At 45.3% G+C, this 26,881-nt stretch overlaps 1 protein-coding gene across 4 annotated transcripts in view; it reads right to left on the minus strand.

Moving 5' to 3' along the window:
* Positions 1–26,881, minus strand: part of ARHGAP23 (Rho GTPase activating protein 23) — a 448,503-nt gene that overhangs the window by 117,898 nt on the left and 303,724 nt on the right. For all 4 annotated transcript variants that reach the window (XM_069237494.1, XM_069237493.1, XM_069237492.1 and 1 more), the window contains exons 3-6: positions 22,517–22,544; positions 22,325–22,423; positions 21,991–22,069; positions 19,733–19,787 (exon numbers count right to left, since the gene is read on the minus strand). In XM_069237494.1, coding sequence (XP_069093595.1) covers positions 19,733–19,787; positions 21,991–22,069; positions 22,325–22,423; positions 22,517–22,544 — 261 coding nt within the window. The remainder of the gene's footprint in view (positions 1–19,732; positions 19,788–21,990; positions 22,070–22,324; positions 22,424–22,516; positions 22,545–26,881) is intronic.

The following is a 26,881-nucleotide window of genomic DNA, read 5'->3' on the forward strand; positions in this document are numbered from 1 at the left end:
TTTTCAAAGTATTGGACTGCAGGCATAGGATAAGGTAGCATTTCCTGATGTGCTCCGCAGTGGCCACAGCCTTCCACTTGCTAAAGGCATCCCAGTGCCTCCTTTCTCAGGTGTATGCCCTTGCCCAGTTGACAGCATTAGAGGTTGCCGGGCAGTTGACAAGTTCTGGAGTACAGCATGGTCTGCTGTATCCAGGCATGAGGAGAATCGCCCACCTACCATCCACGAAGCTAGTTGGCAGTCAGACCCCTTTCCCCATGAGAAAGACACGCGGGGGGGTTAAAGTGTGTCTGATACATCTACAGAAAGATCAGAAAGTTTAAGTGGCCTTTAGGGTATGCCTTTCATGGGCACGAAGCCACATTTGTGTGCTAAAAACAATTATGTGCTGAATTTTTAAAAGCCCCTTTAGTGGCTTTGTGCCATCTAGTAGCTATCCAGAGATAAGAGATTAAACTTCTCTTTATCAAATCCTACATCTCTAACAGTCACTAACAAGTGGCATTCCATAAAGGTTCATTTGTTTGGAGATGTCTACTTGGGTCTTGAAACCTAGTGTGACATTCACTGTATGCCCCCTTTAACATATGAGGCAGACAACTTTGTCTGCCCTAAAAGTTCGAAATGCATGAACGTGGTCCTGATTGCCAGGGATCAAATGAATTTGAACAAATTCACCACTGTGATAGGAACTGTTAGACATTTCCGGTTCTAAATCTCTTATCGGTGTACAAAGGTGGATCCTTAGGCTGCAGATATATGGGTGATCTAGGGCTGGGCCTAGGTTGTCGGGATTTAGGGGTGAAAGGCTAGTATTTGTAAAGAGGTGTTAGCACCTGATTATTAGAGTTGAAGGTATCAGAGAAGGCCTGGCTCAAAATGTTAGTGAGTTAAGACAGTGATTAATAGGTGATGCTGGCAGTTAAGTATGCACACTTTTGACGACAGGATGCGAGCAAACATCCCACAACAGAGTGAAAGCGAACATGCTAACACCATAACCAAACATATCACGACAGAGCGCGAGCCAACATTATATATGAAAACACAGCGCAGCTAAACATTACATATGACGACAGAATGCAAACATGACGGAGTACACGAAAATATTACATATGACAAAAGAGAGCGAGCAAACATGACTGAGCGCAAGCAAACATTATATATGACGACAGAGCACGACCAAAAATTACATATGACCAGAAAGTGGAAGCAAACATCCTATATGAGAACATACCACGAGCTAACATTCCAAATAACGACGGGACGTAAGCAATTATTAAACATGACGACAGTGTACGAGCATATGTAGACAAGACTTAAACAAACATGACAACAGAGCATGAGCAAACATATGAAGACAGAGGATGCACAAAAATCACATATGATAGAGCGCGAGTAAAAATCATATATGAAAACAGCACTAATAAATATTACAAGTGACCATAGAGAGAGAGAGAGAGAAAACGCGACCGAGCGCAAGCATACATATAACGACAGAGCGCAAGGGACAAAAGCTAGCAAGAAAGCACAAGCAAACATACGACGAGCGCAAGCAAATATTAGCTATGACGACAAAGCAAGCAACCATTACATGTGACAGGGAGCAATCAAAAAGGTGGCAGAGCGCAAGCAAATACTATATAAGATGGTATGAAACAGGCAAACATGAAAGCGCAAGCATGACGAAAGAGCGCAGCCTTCCTCTAGTTTCATCAAACATCATCTGATGATCTAGGAGAGAGGTAGGTAAGAGCACACACCAAAGGTGCAAGGAAACACCGCATGTCTGAGGCGTAAACTCAGTCAGAGAGGATGTGGGGCGTCCAGCCAATCACAGGGGTCCCGGGTAGTTAAGGCTGTCACAATAAAATCAGAAGGGGCGCATGTGCTTACATTCTACCAATACCAAAATAAGGGCACCAAAAACCCTTTTGCCCAGACTCCAAGGCACAAAGAGGCGCAGCCCACCAGAGAAGGAAGCCTGCTCGCCGGGGGGAGAGCAGGCTGCTGCCAACCCCTTACCTCCAGCGCGTGTGGTGGGAGCGCCTCAGCCGCAGCCGGCTTTGCGCTCAGACTTTGGAAGCCCTTTGTTTTGTATTTTCGTCATGGTGAATTGACAGCTCATAGCTGGCTGCCCTCCAAGCCGCTCCCCTCCCTCTCGGGCTTTCTCAGCGGCCACTGGCTCATGGAGGGCAGGTGGGGCCCCGCCCGCCACCACGTTGCTCCGGGGCATCCTCAAGCAAGGCAGGCTCGGTCCTGCCCGACCGCACTGGGGACTTCATACCAGGCAGCCAGAGCAACCGGGAAGGCACCCCGCTTACGATAATCAAGAGGCATGCACACACTCCTCGTGAGCACGTACTCACATACACACGGCACCCAGGCACACCCGCCCGCGCAGCTGAGATGCCCAAATATATCACCACTACACGGTTGAGCTGCATAATGACTAAGTGTGAGGGAAGCTGCAAAAAAATTCCCCCAATATTTCTGGAAACGATATACCTTTGTTTCCGTAATCTATTCGCGTCGGTTTTCACACGAATGGAAGTGTTCCACACAGATTTTAAGTGTTGGGAGGGAAAAAAGACCGCCAACACCCAATCAGTTATGAGGAAAATAATTTTAAAGTTAGCGTGTCAGAAAAGGGCGCCTCCGTTTTAGTTCCAGCTAATGTCTTGCAGGTGTTATACACAGGCACTCGCAACATTCATTCAATTTTGGTAATAGTTATGCGTTAAATAAGTTATTCTTTGAAAATCTAAAATATTTAATGTATTGTAAATTTAACACTATTTTTTTTTACAGATATTTAATTTAAAAGTAAAAAAAATGTAATTAATGTATTATTCCGTGTAGGGTGTTATGGTAAGTTCTTGTCTCCATTATTTTACCTGGGAATTAGTTGTAGTACCAGTGAGTAGCCATGTTTGGAGCTAAACTTACTCCAAGGCCGAGCTACTACCAAAACACATATCGATCTCCGGGGGGGGGGGGGGGGGGGGGGGGAGGGGCTCCGCAAGCAAGTTCATGAATAACATTGCCAAACACACTATAGCCGCTAACACACATATTCTTGCACTACAGGTGCTCAGGCGTGTTGTGCACCAAAACACGCATGCGCTCATGCGCTGTTATGTATGTATACTTGTTCTTAGTGGTGGGTGGGAGGCATGAGGTTGTGACTAGGGATATCCGGGTGGCGAAGAGCCTGGCAGTGAGTGGTGCTGCTGTCATTAAGAGTTAAGATCCTCAGGCGGAAAAAGCATTTCTTCAGACGCGCCCATCACCCCCAAAGAATGTCAAACACACAGAACTCAGACACATTGAGCAATACTGGAAACACCTGACAGCGAAGAATCCACAGTCCCTCACCCACTCCTGGCCTGACGCACTGACTCCAAGGAAGTGAAATAGCTACTATTCGCAGAAAAATCGTTGACATGGCAGCCCCTGTGCGGAGACTGAGGCCATGGTCAGGGGTCGACCGTGTGTGGGGTGTGCTTAAAAGTGCCTTTAAGCACGGCGAAGGGGTTGGCCTGTTCTAACAGTGGAACCAATGTCAAAGTGAAAAGAGACTATTTTGGAGGTGATGAGGTAGACAACACTTATGCAGCCCACCGCTACGCAAGTACGGTGACCAAGTATTGAGAAGCAAAAACCGGGACAAGCCAGACATAAAAATAGGACTACAGGCTTTAGTCATACTGGCTTGTAGTTGGTCGGGAGGGGGGAGGGTCTGTGTGTGTGTGTGTGTGTGTGTGTGTATATATATATATAAATATATATAAATAAATCCAAGTGCACGAAAAATAGAGCTCAATCAGCCCAAAGGGGTGGTGCGAGAACCGGCACGAGCAAGCCGGTAATTAATGCAACACAAAAAAAAAGATAATACTCGCACACTCAGGATTCAAGGAAGAGCAAAAATCCATTTAATCCAAACACAACGCGTTTCGGCTGACACAGCAGCCTTGGTCACGTGATAATTGCCACCAATAGACCACTACTAAATACCTATCAATATTGCTATTATGTCAGTATAAGCAAAGAGGTTGTGTTGTGTGGTTTTCATTTGAATCAGTTGTCTATTTTCTTATTTCTATGTTTATGATGAAATGGTATTTAGTGGTAGTCTATTGGTGGCAATTATCACGTGACCAAGGCTGGTGTGTCAGCCAAAACGCGTTGTGTTTGGATTAAATGGATTTTTGCTCTTCCTTGAATCCTGAGTGTGCGAGTATTATCTTTTCTTTTGTGTTGCATATACATATATATGTATATATATATATACATATATATATATATATATATATATATATATATATATATATATATATATATAGTAAGTTAATGAATAACATGTTGTATGAATACTATAGTACTACTTCAGGTACTGTACAGTGCAGTGTATACATATATATACACACACATTTACAAGGCTACATTTATATACCTAGCTGTGGCAGGTCCTCCAACCAGTGTCCCCTGCCTGTGCTAAGGGCTTGCAGACGATTTCCTCTCTGAAATAAACAGATACATTACTTTGGATTATTGCAGTCTTTAAAGGCGCCTGGCGAAAGGAGTGCATGTTACAGCCCTGCTTTGGAAGAAGACTTGACCCTCGTTCGAAAAACCGGGACATGTATTTAAAATTAAGAAAAGCATCAGGACACCGACAGTCCTCTGACAACTGGGACTGTCTGGAAGAGGGTACATCATAGCCCATTGATGTCAAGACACCTTAAGAAGAGGACTACGTCGTCAACATCACCCTATCTGTCGTCGACATCAAAACAACATCTGTGTCCCCGTCGACGGCAACCATACGGTGTTTGACACTGAGACACACTTATCCTAGTCTGTCTCAAACGACGTCAAAACACCTCTCGACTTCAAGACATAGACTGTCACGCTCTCCATCGACGGCAAAACAATGTCATACGACGTCCAAGCACCACTCACTGGTGAAGACTCCCCCGCCTAAGAGGCCTCTGTCGACATCAAGACCTCAAGCCACTTGTAGACAAGATACACCTACAGCCAAAACCAAAGAATGCAGACCTTCAGCTGCAGCACTAGGAACTTCTTTGCATGGCTCTACAAGGAGACAATTGTCTCCTGTCAATCTATCACCAAGATGGCTGGAGAGCCTCTGACGGGGTCAGACTCCACAGAGTCCAGACTCACAGTGTTTGTGAGTTTATTCTTCTACACGGTCTCCCCCAAGGACACTGCCACCAACACCTCAGACGGAGGTGCCTGTGCGTATGACAACACCTGTGTCTCTGAGACGCTCCAGGGTACCTAGAATGACTGATACTCCCATTCACAAACAAGGAGTAGATCACAACATAGATCTACAGCAAGATCACATTCTCCTACCAGGAGATCTCATTGCCCTAGGTTACGTCATCCAAAGTGCAGATTTCCTTCCTGGTCCTCTGCAACAACATCATCCATACAAGATTACTTGCCTACTCTATGGACACTCCCCTGGTGACAGTATCCCCGGTGGATGATATCAACACCTTTAATGAAGTATTGGTTAGAGGCGCTCATAAATTAAATATCGATATCCTTGCTCCCACGACATCGCTGTCTGTAAATTTTGAAACTCTACACCATTGGTCCTCTTCAAGACAGCTCCTCCCTGTGGTTTCAGGCCTCCTACAACAAGTGATGGACATTTTCCTCACTCTAGCATCCTTACACGTGGCTCCACCAAGAATCCCAAAGAAATACAAGAGTCCAGATCAGGACCCTTTATTCTTAAGAGCCGACCCTCCACCGAACTCAGTTATCTTAGCAGCCGCTAGGAAGACACATTCTATTGCTTCAGCATCATCTGTACCCCCAGATAAGAAAAGTAAACATATTGACTCTTTGGGGAGAAAAATGTGCGGCACACTAGCCTTCTTTATGAAGTTATCCAGCGCTTCTGCACTCTTGGGTAGATATGACAGGTCTCTCTGGGATTCACTACCTAGATTCACTGAGAAACTACCCAGAGAGGATAGACAGGATTTTCAAAAGATCCTGCAGGAGGGAGGCCTGGTGGCAAATCAAATAATTAGCGCAGCTGCGGATGGCTCAGACTTAGCAGCTCACGGATATGCCCATGGAATATGTGCCAGATGATCATCTTGGCTTTGCCTGACAGGTCTCAAACCTAAGGCACAATACCTGATCATAAACCTGCTGTTCACAGGCAATTTTTTATTTGGTTTTCATAAAGATGATGAGAAGGCCAATATGAAAACGGAGCTAGGTATGCTCAAGGCCATAGGTCTGGACAAAAGTAAAGACTTCTGTAGAAGGTACAGACCTCATGACACGCGCCCCTACCATCAGACCCCTCACTGGGCCACAAGACAGCAACAACGACAAGGGAAACCCCAACATCAGTACCGTAAACCAACAAAGGACCGAGGAGCTTGCAGACAACTTCCACCTGAGTCCAAAACTCCAGGCAAACAATGAAACGTTGCTTCCCCCAGTTCTGACAACCACTTCGGTAGGGGAAGTATCAGCAATCATCTAGACGAGTGGCGTTCAATAACTAAATATAGCTGGGTCCTAAGTATTGTAGAAAATGGGTATGCACTACGCTTCAGCTCTCCTCTCCCATCGATCCCACCCTCTAAAACAGCTCTACATCAACAACTGCTTTTACAAAATGAGCTATTGAAGAAGTTCCACCCTCTCAAAGGGGTTGAAGGGTGTACTCCTGTTACTTCCATTTGAGGGTAAAAAGGTCCAAACAAAGACTTAACCTAAGACTTCTCAACAAACACATTTGCAAGAAAAATTCAGAATGCTTGCCCTCCATCAGACTAACTCCCAGCTCCATCCGGAGGAGTGGATGTGTTCCATAGATCTGCAGGATGCCTACTTCCACATCCCAGTAGCAAAGAGGCACCAGAAATTCCTGCAATTCACAGTTGGATCCAAACACTACCAGGACAAAGTACTACAGTTTGATCTGAAGTCGGCTCCTCGCACGTATTCCTAGTGCATAGCGGTAGTGGCAGCACACCTGCAGAGAAAAACCATCTTCAATTATCCGTAGCTTGATGACTGGCTAGTGAAAAGGTCCTCCCCAACTCAGACAATGCAAAATTACCAGATCTGTTTGAAAACCCCCCAATATCTCGGTCTTCAGGTCAATCTAGACAAGTCCAAACAGACTCCAACCCGAAAGCTACATTACTTAGGAGCATTCCCGGATACAAACCTCACAGAAGTGTATCCTTTGGAGGGGAGACTATCATTAAAAGCACAGAAGTGTCACGAGCACCTTCAGACTTTGCATCCGTCTGCCAGACAAGTAGCCTCACTTCTGGGTTCCATGGCCTCCTGCATTTTCACTGTTCCAAATGCCAGATTACATAAGAGACCACTCCAAGAAAATCTGGAGGATCAATGGAGTCAATTTGCAGACAAATGAGATGACAGATTAACTCTGTCACCAGCAGCAAGGAACTCACTACTATGGTGGACACATCCACATCATCTGCTAACAGGTGTCCCTTTACATCAGGACATTCCGACTCAAATTCTTGTAACAGATGCATTTCTTCCAGGTTGGGGGGCTCACATGGGCTCCCTCTAAACTCAGGGTTTATGGTCGGAAAAAGAAGAGCAATATCACATCAACTTGCTAGAGCTGAGTGCAGTCCATCTAGCCTTGAAGTCTTTTTACCCATCCATACAAGACAGCTCTCTCCTGGTACAAACCGACAACACGACCACAATGTACTATGTGAACAAGCAAGGGACCACTCAATCTCACCCCCTATTTTGGGAAGCACATACCATCTGGAACTGGCTCTTAGGGAAAAGGTTGTCAATCACAGCGATCCGCTTCCCAGAAGTCCAGAATACCCAAGCGGACTAACTCAGTCAAAGCTTCACCGACTCGCACGGCTGGGTTATTCAAGACAACATCGTGCAAAACATCTTTCAAGACTGGGGGTATCTTCAAATAGACCTGTTTGCCGACGAAAACAATAAAAATGTTGAGACTTTGCATCCAGGTTTTACTGACCAGGCACAAAGGGAAAAGCCCTATTGATAGACTGGTCAGGGACATTTTTGTATGCTTTTGCACCCATTCCTGACAGTCAGCAACAAATTCTACAGAGTCAAGATCAGAATGATCCTGATAACCCCAGAATGGCCCCACCAATGTTGATACATGGACCTTCTACATCTAGGGGAAAGGCCACCCAGGAGCCTGCCATGCAGAATGGATCACCTTCACAAGCTTGAGGAAAGATATTCCACCCCAACCTTCCCTTGACAGCATGGCTCCTGAATTTCTGCAATATGGTCATCTAGGTCTTTCGCAGGAACGCATGAACATTCTCAAGGAGTCAAAAAGACCATTGACAAGGCGTTCCTATTCATTTAAATGGAAAATATTTTATATGTGGTGTATCCAGAATGACTTCCATCCAATTCTGGGTCAGTAGGATGTCATATTACCCTACCTCCTTCACCTAGCAAAATCAGGTTTGCAGTTTTCATTGATTAAGGTACATCTTGGAGCTATAACTGCTTATCGAAAATCACCTTCTCAGACATCATTCTTTCAAATGCCTAGGGTTAAAGTTTTTCTAAACGGCTTACGAAAGGTTTTTCCTCCTATTCCTTCCCCTTCTCCTCCTTGGGAGCAGAATGTGGTACTTTCAAAACTCATGGGTCCACCTTTTGAACCTATACATAAAGCTTCTCTACAATATCTTACATAGAAGACAGCCTTTCTTGTTGCAATCACTTCGGCACTTAGAGTTAGCGAAATTCAAGCTCTCTGTGCCAAAGGGTCTTACACAGTGTTCCATGATAACAGGGTAGTGATGAGGGCCCATCCTAGTTTCCTTCCCAAAGTTCCTTCCCTTTAACATTTTAACATAGGCTGCATAGTTATGTAGACAAATGTATATGTATAGATGGGTTAAAATTCTAGGTAAAATGTTATAGCTACCTTATATTATATATATATATATATATATATATATATATATATATATATATATGTGTGTGTGTGTGTTGTATGTGCTCCAGGGTCCCCGCGCATGGGCGGGAATATTCAGTGCTTATGACTCTTGATGAGGATCCCCTAGAAGAGCATTCCTGTTAATGTGTTATTAGCCACACAAGGACATCTCCCACAGCCCAGGTCTGTTTCTCTCAATAAAAGTACGCCCATCTTATAATATTGCTAATATAGAAGCATCTCTCAACAGCCTTCGCCTGACCATGTCCGGAGATATAAGCCCTGCTACAAGAACATTCACAACCTATTCCTCTGGCTGGAAGTAAACCTTTCTTGTCATGAGACCACATCTGTAAAGTCACAGCCTGTACTTGTCTGTGGATGCAAGCCCTGCTGTGAGAACATTCCGAATCTGGCTGCAGCTCTACACAGCCTGTCCCGGTCTGAGAACATTCCCAGTAGAGGAACACATCTTAGCATAGGCCTGTCTTTGTCGTAGATATACACACTAGTGTAATAACACGTATCCACAGATCTTCAAACTCAGTGCAAACTCTTTTTCTGTGAATGTAAGGTCGGGCATGAAAACATTTAACACCTAGGAGACCCCGGCTTGTCCCTCTCTGGAAATGTAAGACTTGTTATAAGGTCATTCCCAATAGTAGACCACTAGTCCCAGTTGCAGCCTGTCCCTGTTGAAGGATATTTGCCCTCTTAACGTGTCTCAACAGCCTCAGCCATCCTCTGTCTGAGAATACACGCCCTGCTGTAATATTTAAAATATAAGACGCCTTTTCCACAGCCTCATCCTGCCCCTCTCGCCGGACGTGAGCCCTGCTATAAGAACATTCCCGTTTCAAGAATAACTCCCCCAGCCCCCAACTGTCTGTTTGAGACAAGAACGGTTTTGTATAGCCCCTGTCTGGCCCTGTCTCTGAATGCAAGCCCGACTACGAGGACACTTCTCCACAGCCCCAGCCTGTCCCTGTCTGTGAATCCAAGCCCTGTTGCAGACCCCTTTCCACAGACCCCCTCTCTGCAACCCTAGCTTGTCCCTGTCTGTGAATCCAAGCTCTGATACTGCCCCTCTCTGAAGCCTTAGTTTGTCCCTCCTTATTGATCTGAGCCCTACAATGAGCTCCTCTCCACAGCCCCTACCTGTGAATCCAAGCCGTTTTTCACAGACCCCCTCTTCGCGGACCCCATCCCCAGTCTACCCTTGTCTGCGAATACAAGCCCTGCTATAAGAACCCCTGTCGCAGTCTGTGAATACAAGCCCCGATACTGACCCCTCGCTACAATCCAGGCTGCCCCCGTCTGTGAATCTAAGCCCTGATACAGATCCCTCTCCACAGCCCCAGCCTGTCTCTGTCTGTGAATCTAAGCCCTGATACAGATCCCTCTCCACAGCCCAGCCTGTCTCTGTCTGTGAATCTAAGCCCTGATACAGATCCCTCTCCACAGCCCCAGCCTGTCTCTGTCTGTCTGTGAATCTAAGTCCTGATACAGATCCCTCTCCACAGCCCCAGCCTGTCTGGCTGTGAATCTAAGCCCTAATACAGATCCCCTTCCACAGCCCCAGCATGTCTCTGTCTGTGAATCTAAGCCCTGATACAGATCCCTCTCCACAGCCCCAGCCTGTCTCTGTCTGTCTGTGAATCTAAGTCCTGATACAGATCCCTCTCCACAGCCCCAGCCTGTCTGGCTGTGAATCTAAGTCCTGATACAGATCCCCTTCCACAGCCCCAGCCTGTCTCTGTCTGTCTGTGAATATAAGTCCTGATACAGATCCCTCTCCACAGCCCCAGCCTGTCTGGCTGTGAATCTAAGCCCTGATACAGATCCCTCTCCACAGCCCCAGCCTGTCTGGCTGTGAATCTAAGCCCTGATACAGATCCCTCTCCACAGCCCTAGCCTGTCCCTGCTTGTGGATCTGAGCCCTTCTCCACAGCCCCTGCCTGTCCATCCAAGCCGTGATACTGACCCTTCTCCGAAGCCTGTCAGACCCCTTCTGTGGATCTAAGCCCTGCAATAGGCCCCAATCCACAGCCCTACTCTGTCCATGTCTGTGACTTCAAGCCCTGATACTGCCCCCTCACCACAGCCTCATCTGTACCTGCTTGTGGATCTGAGCCCTACAAGGAGTTCCCTATACAAAGCCCTGGCCTGTCCCTGTCTGTGAATATACTGACCCTTCTCCGGAGCCTCGGTCAGACCCCTTCTGCGAATCTAAGCCCTGCATTGGGCCCCTGCCCACGTCCCTAGTCTGCCCCCGTCTGTGACTGCAAGGCCTGCTATAAGAACACTGCCCTGCTAGTTATACAGCCGACGTTCAGTACCTCTTTCTCCGGGTGAAGGCATGCCTGAATTGCTTTTTGCGAACACACGACTGGCTGCGCCTCACATGGGGCCCTTAGAAGGCCAGCGCGGGCCCCAGATCAATTCTTGTCTCAAGGGAGCTCTAATGGGTCCTGCCGCCGAAGACAGAAGTGGGTGCCCGGCCAGTGATGAAAGGGATCCTCTGACACCTCTTCGAGCACCTAGAGCCGGTCTCGTGCACTCACAGTGTCCCCGGGCCAAGTTTCCAGGCCCTCTCCTGAGGGGCGGCCTGGACAGCGGGCACCCAGTGCGGCAGAGAAGGGGGTCTGGAACAGGCTGTCAGGCAGGCTCTGTGACGTCACGCGCAGGCGGCGCTCCCATTGGCTGCCGCGGGAACCACAGGAATGTGCCGCTCCTTTGGGCAAGAGAAGCCCACCGAGGGCTGCGAGCCCTGGCCGCGGGCCAGCCGCCCCCGCGCCGCCCTGGGCCTGCGCATTCCTGGCACCGCCGCCGGGAATAGAGCGACCGACGGTACCGGGGCGGCGCTCAGTATTGTTGTACCGGCCCACCGAGATCTGGGGAAGGGGGTAGGAATGGACCTCCAAAAGTGTTTGATCGATTAATAAAAAAAATCGCAAACTCCATATTTAGTGGCGAGTCAAGGATGCATTGGGCTCTAAAGGGAACAAGGAAAACATACTCGCTGCCCACCGTTTGGTAATAAAACGTAGCCATATATGTGGTGCAGAATGTCCCTCATTGAGGTAGGCGAGTCAACAAATTAACAGGGAGAGCGGAGCCAAAGGCCTGGCTCGGCTATTAGAGCCCATGCACAAGCTGAACTTTGAAAATGTTTGGTACCTAAATAAAGAATCAAATAATCAAGCAAACTATTATAAAGTCTCTTCAAAATTCAAAAAAGTGTATATCTCTAACATGTGAAAGCTTTGACAAGAAGTCACATTATAGCACTGCACTGAGGGGCACTTATTAAAAGTGATAGTTTTTAAACATGAACCATAAGCGAACTAAGCAGCAGGGCGGTTGTATTGTAAATCATTTATGTAGCCCAGACGGTTATTGAGCAATATTACAGTGTATGAAGTAGAACATCAGAGGTTTTTTTAGTAACTGGTATTCTGAACTCATATGGTTGAAAATGCTTTCATGCAGAATAATAAAGAAAATGTGTTTTGGTGAAATAAAATATTTGTCTAAGATGACACAGTTTAAGCCACAATTTATCCAGGCTTTCTGTTTTCACTTTCTACAAATCAGCCACTAAAATGGTGTCTAGTTGTCTTTCCTAATGTTAAGGCTTTGATATTACCTGTTTCTGCAGTTTTTTATAACACAAACTCAACTTAGTCAGTGTTCATTGTTTGTAGGCACCAGGAAATTAAGTAAGTGATTTGTGCAGAATTACTGGGCCGATGGCGAGATTCGAACCTGGCTCCCCAGTTACAACTCTGGCAGTAAGGCCACACCCAGGGTACAATGACATAGGCAGACAGAACTCTCAATGAAAGCTCAGTTCACCATGAGCTCAAAGTTCCAACAGGACCTCGAGCTGAGCCAGAGCCAGGCTTCAGACTTGAGCCTGGCTCGAGCTTTCAGTGGCTGACCCACTTCTAGTCCCTCATGCTCCTCAGCACCGGTGCCACTACACCTCAAACTACTCACAGCAAAGTGGTCAAAATGCATCACAAAAGTATGGGAACTGTAATACTGAGTGCAATGCGGTAAGGTCAGTGAGCTTGGGGGCAGGGTCAAAGGCACGGATAACAAGAATAAAATATTCTGCATCTATTGTGTTGCTTTTCACCTTCAGGTGGTAACTGCACATAAAATAACACACCCCTAATGGAAAAGTAATTGCAAGTTGAACTAATCAGTGGGAAGCATTGTCGGACTGCTCTATAGAGCAATCTGGCAGTGCCCAAAGGGCGGGTCTGACAGGTCAGTGTGCAGGCTTGATTTTTTGGCTGTTTGTTGGCCTGTTTTATGGTCTGGTGAGCACTTTTCTCTGATACTACAACAAACATTGCCTCCAGCAAGCACATATGCATGCATTCACCCATATTTTACAAACCACATATACAGCTTGTCTTCATTAGCATAACAAAGGCCCCTGCAGCCCCTGGGATGTGGGGAGCCCCCAAGCTCCAGGGGACCCCCCCTCAGCACAACACCTGGCCTGAGTGTGTACGGAGGCAGGCCCCATCCATGTCCTTTGCAGGGAGTCTCCCTCCAGTTTAGTTACGCCACTGCTTGTCTTCGCAAGTTTAAAACTCCCCTGCTTTGCAAATGTGGGACCCTTTATTTTTAGCTATCTGATTCGGTATGGGGGCCACTTTTATTCTGGTGGCTGTGCCTATTTTGCAATTCAGTCTGACCATGGACTGGGAAATGCACTGTGTTATAAACCACTATTGATTAATGTAATCATGGCAGATGTCTGTGTGTGTAACCAAAGAGCTACAGAATTGAATCCTAGTCAGTGGAGCAGGGAAGAGTGATGTGTATTTTTGGTGTTACGAGTATGAGATAGGCTTCTACGTAGTTGAAACATTTATATAAGTGCCTATTTAAGGCAGGCACACCGCAACTCAGCTGGTAAAACCCTTACAATACCTCTCAAGAAGATTAAAACTTCATGTCCAGGCAGCCTTTACATTTGCAGAGTACCCAATTGCACACATTTAATTTCCTTCAGACAGCAGGTACCCTGTCAAGGAGGCTTGTTTTAGCTCTCAGCCCCTCCCTTGGCATCACAGCATGGACAACTCCCTCCCATCCATTTCAGTGGAGGGATTTCACCTGCCACAATTAATATTGTCCTGAGACAGTTGTTTTTTTAAAAGCAAAAATAGGGGAACTGTTTGATTTAATGAGAAAAGTACAGAGACGTGGTACCCCACAAATCCCTCCATTTTGACATCTGAGCTTGGCGGAATAGAGTACAACCCTCTAAACTCTAAATGAGGCCCATAGCTCTGTCAATGCACCTCAGTCCTGACTTGCAGCAACAGCTTTGACACTACACATCACCTCTCACTTGAAGCACTCTCTCCTCTTTTAGTACTGGGAGCCACACAGAGTTTTGACAATGCACCTCAGTCCTAACTGACAGCTGTTCTTGTACTCACACACTGCTTTAACAATGCACCTCATTATCGACTTGTACCGCCTACTGCTAGTGTACTGCTGGGACTGACGCCCTGCTTTGATATAGCACTGCAGCCTTGCCACCTCCTGCTCGACTAATAGTGGGTGTCACACACAACTTTGACAATGCACCTCAGTAGTGATTTTCAGCACTTCCTGGTCAGATCTGACAATGCACCTCAGTCATAATTTGAAGCTCCCCTTTTGGGCTGGTACCAGGAGCAAGTGCTTGGATTGTGAAGGAGTGACAGTGTTAAAAGCTCTGCTCAGAAGCCGACGGCAGGCGCAGTTAAATGTCCATGGCTGGCAGTCTTTAATCTACTACCATTCTCTGCCCTTTTTTCTTGATCTTGCAGACTCCTGCTTTCTCCCTTTGTGGCAGTTCTGCCGTTTTTTTTCTTCCTTCGTCTTTCAGATCTTTGTGTTTTTCCCTCTCTTGCACTCGCTAATTATCTGATGCGGAAAATAAGTGTCGGTGGCACCCACGGGCAACCATCGGCTTATATCAAGCACTGACCCTTAGTCACACAAAGCTTTGAAACTTCTCCGGAGTCCTGACGTGCAGCATATTATGCTGTTCGAATGCTTGGAGTTGTAGCAAGCTTTGACACTGCACCTGTGACTTGCAGCACCTCCTGCAAGACCACCACAGGAGATCACACAGAGATCTGAAAGAGAATGTGTAACTCTGTCTTGATTCGCAGCATGTCCAATGCAATTAGTTCCGGGACCAATGCGCAATCTGAAGATGCACCTAACTCTTGATCTGCAGTTCCCCCTAGTGTTCCTATACTGCAACTTTCAGACAGTTCTGAACATCGATAATGCCCCAGAACACACTAACACACCCACAACTGGATTCTACACAGAGCTCTGTCAATGCATCCCAAACGTATCCTGCACAACCTCCTCTTATATATACCTGGCTGCCACAAACAACGTATCCCACTTAATCTTCTGCAATTCACTGCTGGGATCCACTCACAACTCAGCTAATGCATCACAGTCCTCACGTAGACCAAGTGACTTGTAGGGACCCCCCAAAACAAGTCCAGCACTGGTTCCCACACAGAGCTCTGCCAATGCATACCCTGAGATGGTCTATCCCTATATATTCTAGTACCACGACAAACGCAATCACCTTCTATCTTTTTTAACACTGGAGCCCACATACTTCTCTGCCAATGCACCTCAATCCTCCCTTGTGTGCCGGACAATTCACTTCAGGCAAAACTCTCAGTATTTGTATTTAAATAATAAATATCTCAAAAAGCAGGCGATATCTGAACGTGACACATTATTATGGGATTGTAGAGGACTCTAGTGTTGTAAAGTAACAGCAAGAGGGCATGTTTAGCACTATACAAAACTCCATCAGTAAAATAAATAGTAGGTAGGTACACATAAAACCTACACTCACTGTGGAAGAGAATTGAAAAAGAGGACCAACAGGGATGCCCGAGCAGGCAGCACATGAAGGCTATAGCAGCTGATCTTGGGTTTGCTAGCCATACAGCAGACCACTGAAATGTGCCTCCATTATTATAGTACTTTATACTGCTAATGAGGCAAAGAAACACTTTAGTAGAGGGAAAAACAAATGTATGGCACTCGTTAACAAATAAATAACAAACATTCAAATAGGAGATAAGTATGAGAAATGAATACTATACTTATTCATAGAATTGATCTATATTGCTAAAAGTCAGAAAAATACATGAACAGCTCCTGAAATAGTTAACCAGTCCTTTTCATTTATTCACAAAGTACTTTGGAATCCATATATTGATGAAACTTCTTCCGAATAATACGTCAAATTCATATGATGAACCTCACAAAACTCCCCGGTACATTGTTGATACAGTTCTTGTAAACACAGCCCACCATAAGGATCTTGAACAAACAGCCAGCCAACACATGTTTCGTTTAAGGGGAATAACCCCCACAACTTCCTTGGGGCTGAAATTTCATCAAAACACAAGCTTGAAACAGACAATACCATGTAATTTGTGTCAAAACCATGTCACCACACTGCGAATAAGGAATCAAAAGGAAAGAAACTGGATGCTAAAAATGGAGAACCTCTGTAAAAGTCGGGCAGTTTAACTGCAAGGTCATCGATATATTTGGCTTTTTTTCTTGTGTTTGTGTACGATAGTTGTCATTGACGCTTGATCTCAGTGGTTACCGGTACAAAGAGCGTGCCTATACAGGCAACGTCGTTCTTTATTTGGACCATAAGCTTAATCTTCTAATACTCTATCAAGTATTGGCTGACAGTGGTCTATGAAATTACACTAAAGCACAGGTATTTTTTTACCACGCATGTAAATATTAGAGACCCACTAGGTGTACTTTTCTTGGGTGTGAATGATTGTCATCACAATTTACTACTAATTTGCACAGCAATAACTTTAGGTTTGTTATTTCTGAATATTTTACTTTATTGAGGTTCTCCATTTTTAGCGTCCAGTTTCTTTCCTTTTGGTTCCTTATTCAGTGTGGTGACATGGTTTTGACACAAATTACATGGTCTGTTTCAAGCTTGTGTTTTGATGAAATTTCAGCCCGAGGAAGTCTCCTTAGATGAAACACGTGTTGGCTGGCTGTTTGTTCAAGATCCTTAACAATGGTGGGCTGTGTTTACAAGAACTGTATCAACAATGTACCGGGGAGGAGTTTTGTGAGGTTCATCATATGAATTTGACGTATTCTTCGGAAGAAGTTTCATTAATATATGGATTCCAAAGTACTTCGTGAACGAATCAAAAGGACTGATTAACTATTTCAGGAGCTGTTCATGTATTTTTCGGACTTTTAGCAATGTAGATCAATTCTATGAATAAGTATAGTATTCATTTCTCATACTTATCTCCTATTTGAATGTTTGTTATTTATTTGTTAACGAGTGCCTCACATTTGTTTTTCTTAAATGTTTGTTTACTGGGTAAACTAGAGGGGTTTGGGTGTTTCCCCTGTGAGTGCACTGTATTTGTACTTTGTGCCTCACTCAGTCCTTGAGCGCCTTTCTTGTTCCCTTTTTTCACACCCTTGTATTTTTTGTATAACACTTTAGTAGAGGGGTAGCATTCTATGTATGTTTTATTTTTTTGGTGCAAACAAATCAGAAAGTCTGCAGAAGGCTATACAAGGTCAAAGACAAAGATAAAATCAGCCTGTGATTCAAAGGGACCGCGTGGTCTGAGAGCAGATGTGAAGTGTTACTACACTGTGATGTAGTGTCCTTTACAGGGGTGCGTCTTCAGCATTTTCATAACTTGGAACAGGGATAGGCAATTCTGATGGACATGGGCATGTCGTTCCAGAGCCTGGATGTACAGATGGAGAAAGCTTGCTACCTTGATTTTGGTATTACACCTCCATGAGAAAATCAGCAAAGAAATCAATCACACACACCTCCACCAATTCACAGCACATACTCACAAATACACATCCATTCAAACATGCACACACGCACCAAACATTAAAAAAAATAAAGCTTACTGGGCTGCAGCAGTGATCTCAGGTGACGGGAGGGAAGCCTCAGTGGTTCCTGACAATTGAGACTGCTGCCTTCTCTCATTGGCTGACCTTGTTATGGGTCAGTGAATGAGAGGAGGAGTCAACCCCTACCTCATCAGACAGTGGGATGGTGTCAGTGAGAACCTATCCCCACTCTGTGACAAGCGTCACTGATAAACACTCAGCCCTGGGCACTTCAGGGCTTAAAACTGAAGAGCTCAGGTCTGAGGCTATAAATGACCCTCCCCTTGTCAGGAGGGGACTATCATCAAGCACTTTGCCGGGCTATGGAGGTCACGCCCACAGGTCTGTGATATCTTCAGCATGGCAAATTTCAGCTCTGGCAGCCAAGCAACTGAGCAAATACAGCACCTGGCTGCCTGCCCTGAACATAAAGAGTGTCTGTCTGGCTGACCTTTGCTCAGCCTGACAAATACTCTTCATGTGTGAAAAAAGAGGTGGGGGGAGGGCGGTGCCCCTCCGCCCTTAAGGATGGGCCGTCGCTGGCAGATAATAAGCAGATGATTTGGTGGTAGGTTAAAGAAAAGTAAAGACAATGTGAAAAAAAGTAAAATACAGAGGAGACTGCAGTGGCAAGAACATCATCAGGCCAGCCTAAAAATCTACAGTGGCCAAGAAAAAACAAGTTGTTCAAATAAGTGAATGATGATCAAAAAGTCAGACAGGAAAAATGGCTTCTTGGAACTGTATTGCAAAAATGCTAAGGATCAAAGAGTCTGAGTAGAACCTGGAAAATTAATCCAGGCAGCACCCCTTGCTGTTCACAACGTGTGGGACACAATCATTCAAGTGGCCGACCTACAGACAACAATCTGCTAGTTCATGTTGACGTCCTACTGGCCACGGCCAATGAGTGGCTCACAAAAAGTGATGGATGGAAATCATGTGTGGAATACCACCCAACATCGTAAAGATCAAAACTAAGACCACATTAGTAAGCAAGACAGGTTCCAATGCTTATACAGCGGCCAGTTTAGGGACTTCTAAATGAAAGCTACTTCCTCTTCTAGTGCTAGCTCTAAGGACATCTCCACATTAGCTTTCTGGTCCTGCTTCTCTCCTCTTTGACTGCCTCAAGCGAGGGGGGTGATCAAGGGGCAGCCAGTGGTATATATGCAGGATCTGGGAGCTCCCCACTATGATTGGGGGAATTACTCAGTATTGAAGTGGCTTGATACAGAAGGCGATTGCGTGTGGAGGAGGTAGGGGGATGAACTATGGAATCAGAAATGGGACAGCATAGGGGGCTGGCCCTACACAACAGAACTGAAACCTCAAATACACAAGAGAGTAGCTGCTAACGAACCAGCAGGCCAGAGCTCAGCACCTATTTTAACGTGCCTCCAGAAATCTCCTTGACACTGCCATGTTAACTTTTACATTTTAAAGACCATTCGTCAGCAGCTTATGTGGCATAAATGTGCAGTCACAATTTCTTTTAAAATTACTAACTATCTTAGCTCCATTTCTGACTTCTCAGCTTGACCAAGTTTAGTGTTCCTTGATTCACTCTGTGCCCGAGATTCCTTATATGTCACAATCAAGAGTGCCTGATGTGATTTAGTTTATGGTCGGCATTACACAAGGACATGTGGAATAGAAGGTGTGTAGATGGTGATCAGGAGTGATCCAAAGCGCGTGAGGGTGGAGACTGACAAGACTAGAAAAGCACCCTCTGGGCTTCCCTCACTCACTTACCAGCTGTAAGATGTCCTCATCTTTGGGCATGATACACAAGTCGAGGGCATCTTCACTGTGGACAAAAAAAAACAGAGGCTACAATAAACACAAGCACACTTTACAAATTAAGCTGGTGCAGAAATGACACAATTGTAGGTACTTCACTTCCCAGCAAACATAAAGAATCTTACTAACTGCTGGATCTCGCTACTCCAACTTTAAGGAAGGGCGGCTGATGTGTCTGAGTCACAGCTGGCTACTGCTGCGAGTTCTTTCACACCATACTAGAGTGATGCCTGTCAAAATTCACCTTAAAGACTCAGCCATTGTTGGGCATATTTAATCCGTGTTAACTAATCAAATCTGGTCCATTTCTCTTACCCCACGGGGAATGAGACATCTTCGGGAGCTTTAGATTTCACAAATGCAATTAGTTCTGAGGATTGTCTTGCATACTTAACTCTATTTAGACCGAAACACTGCCACAGTTCCACTATTCTTCTGTAATTTACTTACCAATAAAACAAATGCTACAACTTATGCATATGTTCTTCTGATTGTTTTTTAGCGTGGATTTGACATACAAGTGTTTCACACGTGATTATTGTAACAACATGGACAAACTACACACTGAACATATGTGTTTGACTGCTTTTCTCTGTACATAGTGTACGATGTTCTTTAACATACATAAAGTGAATGCAATAACTTTATACTTGTATGCCTGTTTTCTATTCATTTTTTCATTATTTATTTTTACCAATAATTGATTTTAAAATCCAAATCAACTGATTTGTGTATTTGCTTTAATACGGTTAAACATTTGATTGCAATTAATTCTTATGATTTGATTCAGTGCATCATATCATAGATGCCTAAAAAAGTATACCTTGTTTTATGAACGACCCTTATGTTGGACATTGACTTCAGCTGAAATAACCTCAGCCACTGGTAGTTACTCATTGCCGCATCCCGATCCATCATTATTTTGCACACCATGCCACCTCAGTCTGGACCCAGCGACATGAAATCAGTCTTGACCCTGCTCTAATGGGAACAGCCCAACCCAGAGTGCAAGGCCAGATCCTACCTGAACAGGAACACAAGCAATCCAAGACCGGTTTCACTCTAGTTAGGCCTCATTAGCCAGGTGATGGTGTGATCATCAATGTTACAAGGAAAAAAACTAACCCCTGTTGTTTATGATAAGGATATTGCAAGCCACCTTTGAGTTCCATAACCTTATAAAGGGATTCCTTAGTGACATAAAAATGTATAGCAGGGGATACTTTATCTCATATATATTTCTATGTAGGTTAACATGGGATTTAAATTATATCAGGATGAGAGCTCCCCTGAGGTGCAGTGTACATGATAAGTCAGGTTTACACTTCACCCACTTGTTGTACACGACTAAACAAGAAAATAGGGTCTCCAAGAAAGCGCTCAAAGAAGCTGTGATTATGAATGGGAGGGTTAGAAAATATGGTGATTTTTTTTTTTTTTGTTCAACAACAATTAGATTGCTAACACAAACGTTGCTATACTTGTTCAGGTGCTATAACATTAATATCCACAAAGCTAAGGCTTTATGCTATAGGACAAAAGTAGAGCTTGTTTTTCAAACTCTTGCTTTCTACGTATGGGCAGCTTGGTTGCAATCTAGGGGTCTGTTTTATGTAATTCTTATCTTGTGGTATATATATTTTGACTTGACCCGTGACCAAGGAGAGGGAACCAAAACGTGTCGGGTAATTTGGTTGCCACCTATGTAAATCACTGTCTTTCATCGCATAATGTTCGTGGTGTGTGAGAATGTTTTAGTTTGGATATATTTTTATTTCTAGTACTGTATTTTTTTGACTGTTTATCCGTTAGGTGTACATTATATACCATTTTAAGGGTTTAAAATTATAGTATGTCTTTTTTTCGAAGAAAAAGTAAAAGGAACTGAATTAGTGTTTGATGGTCTTACATAGTGGGAAGAAAAATCTAATTAAAGAATGTGTATCTAAAAAACAGAATCCTTTGCTTAAGAGCTGCTTTGAAAGACAGTGGCACGCCATGAAATGGAAGGACAATTTAACAAAAGATAAGTGTATTAAGGGACGAGTGTTTTTAGGAGCCGGTGATGGGCCTTCTCTGGCACAAGCCTGCAGCTATGACTGTGCCAGTCGCACGATGTATGCGGATTGTGACACACAAGCTCCAAGCTGGGGCTGAAGTCCCATTCCTTTGTGTGTAAGAGAATCAAGAGGGAGACGGCCAGCACTCACCTGTTCTGTATCAACGCGATGACCTGAGAATAGGTCTTCCCAATGATACTCTCACCATTCACCTTCACCAGCCGATCCCCTGAAAAACACAGAAGAGGAGATGAGGACTTGCAGCAGGGCGTGATACACACAGACACACACACACACACACACACACACACACACTACCCCAGACCGCCACAGGTGCCTGCCATCAGGTACGTTACAATAGTACAGAACCTACGCACAGGCAGCAAGTACCCTAAGGTCACACATGCAGTGAGAACATGAGTGTTTCTCAATTACACATATGTTTATACAGATCTTCAGCACTAGGACGGATTCAGGGCCTTACCTGTGCAGAGCCCAGCTAGGTGGGCGGGGCCCCCTTCCTTCACATTCTTGACAAATATGGTGTCCATGGGCTCCAAGCGGCCGCGCTGGGTGAGGGGGCCTGGGGGGAAAGCACATTGTAGTGTGTAAGTGCCGGCTATGGTCACAGGACCCATGGCAGAGAGTACAGTACATTGCAAGGGGTAGGCCTCACCTGTGCTGTTCCCATTCTCCTCCTCCTCCTGTGAAGGTAAAAGGCCGTGCATTACTACAGGAGAATCAGTACTTTCCTTTATTGACTTATTTTCTATCGTACAGTGGACTCATATGCACTTGCACACCAACACAAAAGATAATAGTCCAACAGTAAACTTAAATTGTATCACACACAACAATGTACATGTTGGCAGAAATTGGAATGCAACCACAATTTTGATTTTGGATAACAAGTTTGGTGCGCCGTGGGAAGCAATGACAAGCACCTCAAAGCAGTTCTCTCGTGAGCAGCTCACTCTACTAAATTGGAAGAATTTGCTTGTCTGACTTGATATATGCACAGCAGAGGGGGCGCGTGGCTAGCGCGTGACGGGCATGGTCGCATAAGAGCGGAGCTTCGGGCCCCAGCGGCTCTTATCCTCGTAAATACCTTCCCGAGGAACGCCCCGTCCTGCAATTATGCAGTCTCGCTATTGTGAGTGTGCTGGCACCACAATGGGACAAAATGTAAAGCCACTTCTGCTCATTTTAATATTTACTGGACCGAAGAGATGAACGCTGCTGAGGGGATCGTCAAACCAGCTAAGATGATTACTGGAGGGAAGACTGTATACAGTTATTTGAGAAACTGTTTGATTTAGTCTGGAGGACCATAAAGAAAAAGACGTTGGAGAATGTCTGAAACTAGATATGTCGGCCAGGTGAATCCTAATGGAAACATGAGCTAATCCTGAAGATGATGGATGTAATAGGTACAGCAATATGTGCTCTGGAAATGAAGATAGTGGATTTATCTGTTCCTTCTGAACCATAAACAAAACCTTTTCCATTTGTGAGAGTAGGTCTTGTTTGTACTATCCGCTCTGGCCTTAGAAAGTACCTCTCTACATTCCAGAGGGACATTTAGATGGGTGAATTCACTGTGTTCAGAAGCCAGGCAGATAAATTCAGAGACTTGGGATCTGGGTGTAGGACTTGGTCTCCATTCATTGTCAAAAATCTGGTAAGATCTTCGGTGGACTGTAACGTTTCTCTGAGAGGAGGAGAAGCTCTTAGAACCAATGTTGGTGAGGCCAACATGGAGCCATCAAAATTCGCCTTCAAGGTTCTGTTTTCATCTTCATGAGAACCCTTGGAATCATGGAATGGGTGGAAAAACGTAGGCAAAGAACCTGCATCATGCCATTGAAAATGCATTCCCCCCACAATCCTGGATGGTGATCCCAGCTTGCGAAGAAGTGGCATTTGGCATTCTGAGGGCTCGCAAAGAGATCTAGGTTGGGTTTGCCCCAAACCGAGAATACCTGATTGAGTGCCTCCTGATTCAATTCCCACTTGTGGCATGATGATCTTAGTCTGCTGAGAGTGTCCACTATCTCGTTTTGCTTCCCCATTATGTCTTCCATTCTTAGATGCACTCAATTTTGAATAGACCATTTCCAGATGTTTTGAGACTCTCGAGAAAGGTGAAGTAATCTTGTCCCCCCTTGTTTGTTTAAGTAGTGCATTGTTGTTGTGTTGTCTGTGCGTATGAGAACAGTGGAGTTTTTTTATCTTAGAGAGGAAAGCTTGTAGAGCCGGAAGTACTGCTTTGAGCTCTAGTAGATTGACGTGACAGTTCTGAAGAGGTTTTTGCCACTTTCCGCTGACTTGTAGGTCCTGGAGTTATGCTCCCCATCCCTCCAGGGAAGCACTGGTGGTTATAACCAGCGGCAAAGGTGGAAGTAGAAAGGAAAGGCCTATTGCAAGATTTGACTGTTGTGTCTACCAACAGAGTGCTTTGATCATGACTTGAGTGACTTTGATGGTATTGTTGAATGAACCTGTTGTATGAAGCCATTGAAGATCTAACTCCTCTTGGAGGGGTTGCATTCTTAGACAGCAAAATGGAACTAGCTGAATGCATGACAACATCATCCCAAGTGTAACTCGTAGAGGCGTACTCAAAGAGACTCTTTTCTCTAAACTGACTTTGCTTAGGATATGATTTTGCTTTGGATTTCTAATGTGGGACAGGCCTTGTTGTTAAATGTGTCCAGTGTCACTCCCAAAAATGTTACAACTCTTGATGGCTGAGGTTTCGATTTCTTACCATTTAGAGTGAGACCGAGGTGTCTGAATAGGTCCTTGCAAGCTCTTGTTGACCTTTGAGCCAATCATCTAAATATGGAACACTTGCTGTTTTTGTTTCCCAAAGAATGCCGCCACCAGAGCTACACACTTTTTAAATATCATGGGGGCTGATTTCAGGCTAAAGGGAAGGACTTTGAACTGTAAGTGGCTGTTGGGTACCGTAAAACGGAGGAATTTATTGTGGGTAGGATGGATTGGGCTGTAGAAATATGCATCTTGTGTATCCAGAGTTGACATATAGGCCCTCATAATGAACATGGCGGTGCTAACCGCAGTGTTCATGCTGGCGGTCATTTAACTGTCCGCCAGCCCCCCGGGACCCTGCCGGCCACATAAAGAACATTCTGCTGGGCCGGCGGGCGGAAACATTGTTTTTGCCTGCCGGCCCAACAGAATGCATGGCCGGGACATTGCTGGCGGCTCCATGCCTCTGTGCGGCGGGTGCAGCTGCACCCGTCATGCAGATCACTGCCTGTAAATCGGGCAGTGACCTGCATGATGGGGCTCTGCACAGGGGCCCCTGCACTGCCCATGCCAAGTGCATGGGCAGTGCAGGGGCCCCCAGGGGGGCCCCGGAGCACCCCTTCACCCAGCCTTTTTTTCTGGCGGGGGAACCCGCCAGGGAAAGGCTGACGGCAGAAGGGATCATTATCCAAGGGGCAGCCGCGCTGCCCTGTCGGATAATGATTCCCTCCACCGTCAGGCTGCCGGTCGGAGGCAGCCTGGCGGTGGAGGAGGGCCGCCTACGGCGGCCCTCCCTGTGTTCTTTATATGGCGGTTCAGACCGCCTTGCGGGTGACAGTCTTTTCACCTGCCGCCAGCATGGCGGTCTGAACCGCCGGGGATCATAATGACCCCCATAGCCTCCATGGTTTAAACAAGGAAGAATATCTTGAAACATGACCATGCAGAATGATTGCTTTTTGAGATATATGTTGAGATCTCTGAGGCCGGGGATAGGTCGCCATTCCTTCCAGTTCTTGCGAATTAGAAAGAAACAGGAGTAGAATCCTTTTACTTGTTGTGAGAAAAGGACTCTCTCTATCGCTCCCTTTTTGAGCATTGTCTTGAACTCCAACCTGTGAAATTTTAGATGTTTGGAATGGAGGTATGTGGTGGGTGTGAAGATGGGATCTGAGTAAATTCTAAGATGTGGCTGAATTGAACCAGCAGTAGGACCCACTGGTCCAATGTTATCTCCTGTCACTTCTGTATGAACGGGGATATTTTTCCTTCTAATCTTAATGTTAGAGTCTCATAAGTAGCCAGAGCCTGTAGCAGGTTATTGCCGACGACCTGTTTCCTTTCCTTGACACGTTCTTCTCCCTCTAGGAGGAGATCTGGTGTAGGGTGCCTGGGGTGGTGCCTTTGCAAATACTGCGGCTAAAACTGCTGAGATGAAGATGCGTAGGAGGGGTAGCAGAATTATTGAAATCCTCTTCTACAAGCTTGTGTCCCTTGTTCTCTGGCTCCATGAAAGGTCAACATCTTGAACTGGAGGGTCCCCAGTGACCTGACTGTGTCCATCTAAATTGCTTGCAGGGCTTCATCTATGTATTTACCAAAGCGAACTTCTCTGTCAAACGGAAGATCTAATATCTTGTTTTGTACCTCTGGTCTGAAGGTGGTAGCCTTAAGCCAGCCTTGCTATCTAATTACCGCAAACCTGCAAGTTGTCAAAATGCAGTGGTGGCAGTATCCATTGCGCAATCTATCATTTCCACAGAGGCTCGCTCTCCTTCTAGTAAAATCTTTCTTTCCTCTGCCTTTGCATCTTCCAGGAGTTGGTCAACATATGGGGAGATGTCAGCCCATAATTGTCTATCATATTGTCCCAAAACTGCCAGGGAATTTGCATCTCTAACTGTGGGTCCCGACATTGAGGAAAAACGCTTCCCAATGTCGTCTAATCATCCCCCTTCTTTATCCGGTGGAGCCTAGATTGGGGTAGATGGGTTTTTTAGAATGCCTTTGTGCTGCCTGCATTATCACTGAATCAGGTTTAGGATTGTGAGTTAGACATGCCGGAGCGTCTTCCGAGGCTTTATACTTTTTTTCTAACTGGGGGAGCACCACTGTTACTATCGCCAGATTCTTAATCACTTTTAAGCCCTCTTCCCAGATATAATTTACAATGGGCATTGACCTTACACTCTTTTGAAAAAGTTATTTGAAGTCGTATAAGAAACAGTCCATTTCTTTAGTAGGCATGGGGAGTGCGAACCTTTTA

This window comes from Pleurodeles waltl, chromosome 6 (assembly GCF_031143425.1).
Source record: "Pleurodeles waltl isolate 20211129_DDA chromosome 6, aPleWal1.hap1.20221129, whole genome shotgun sequence".
Classification (NCBI taxonomy): Eukaryota; Metazoa; Chordata; class Amphibia; order Caudata; family Salamandridae; genus Pleurodeles; species Pleurodeles waltl.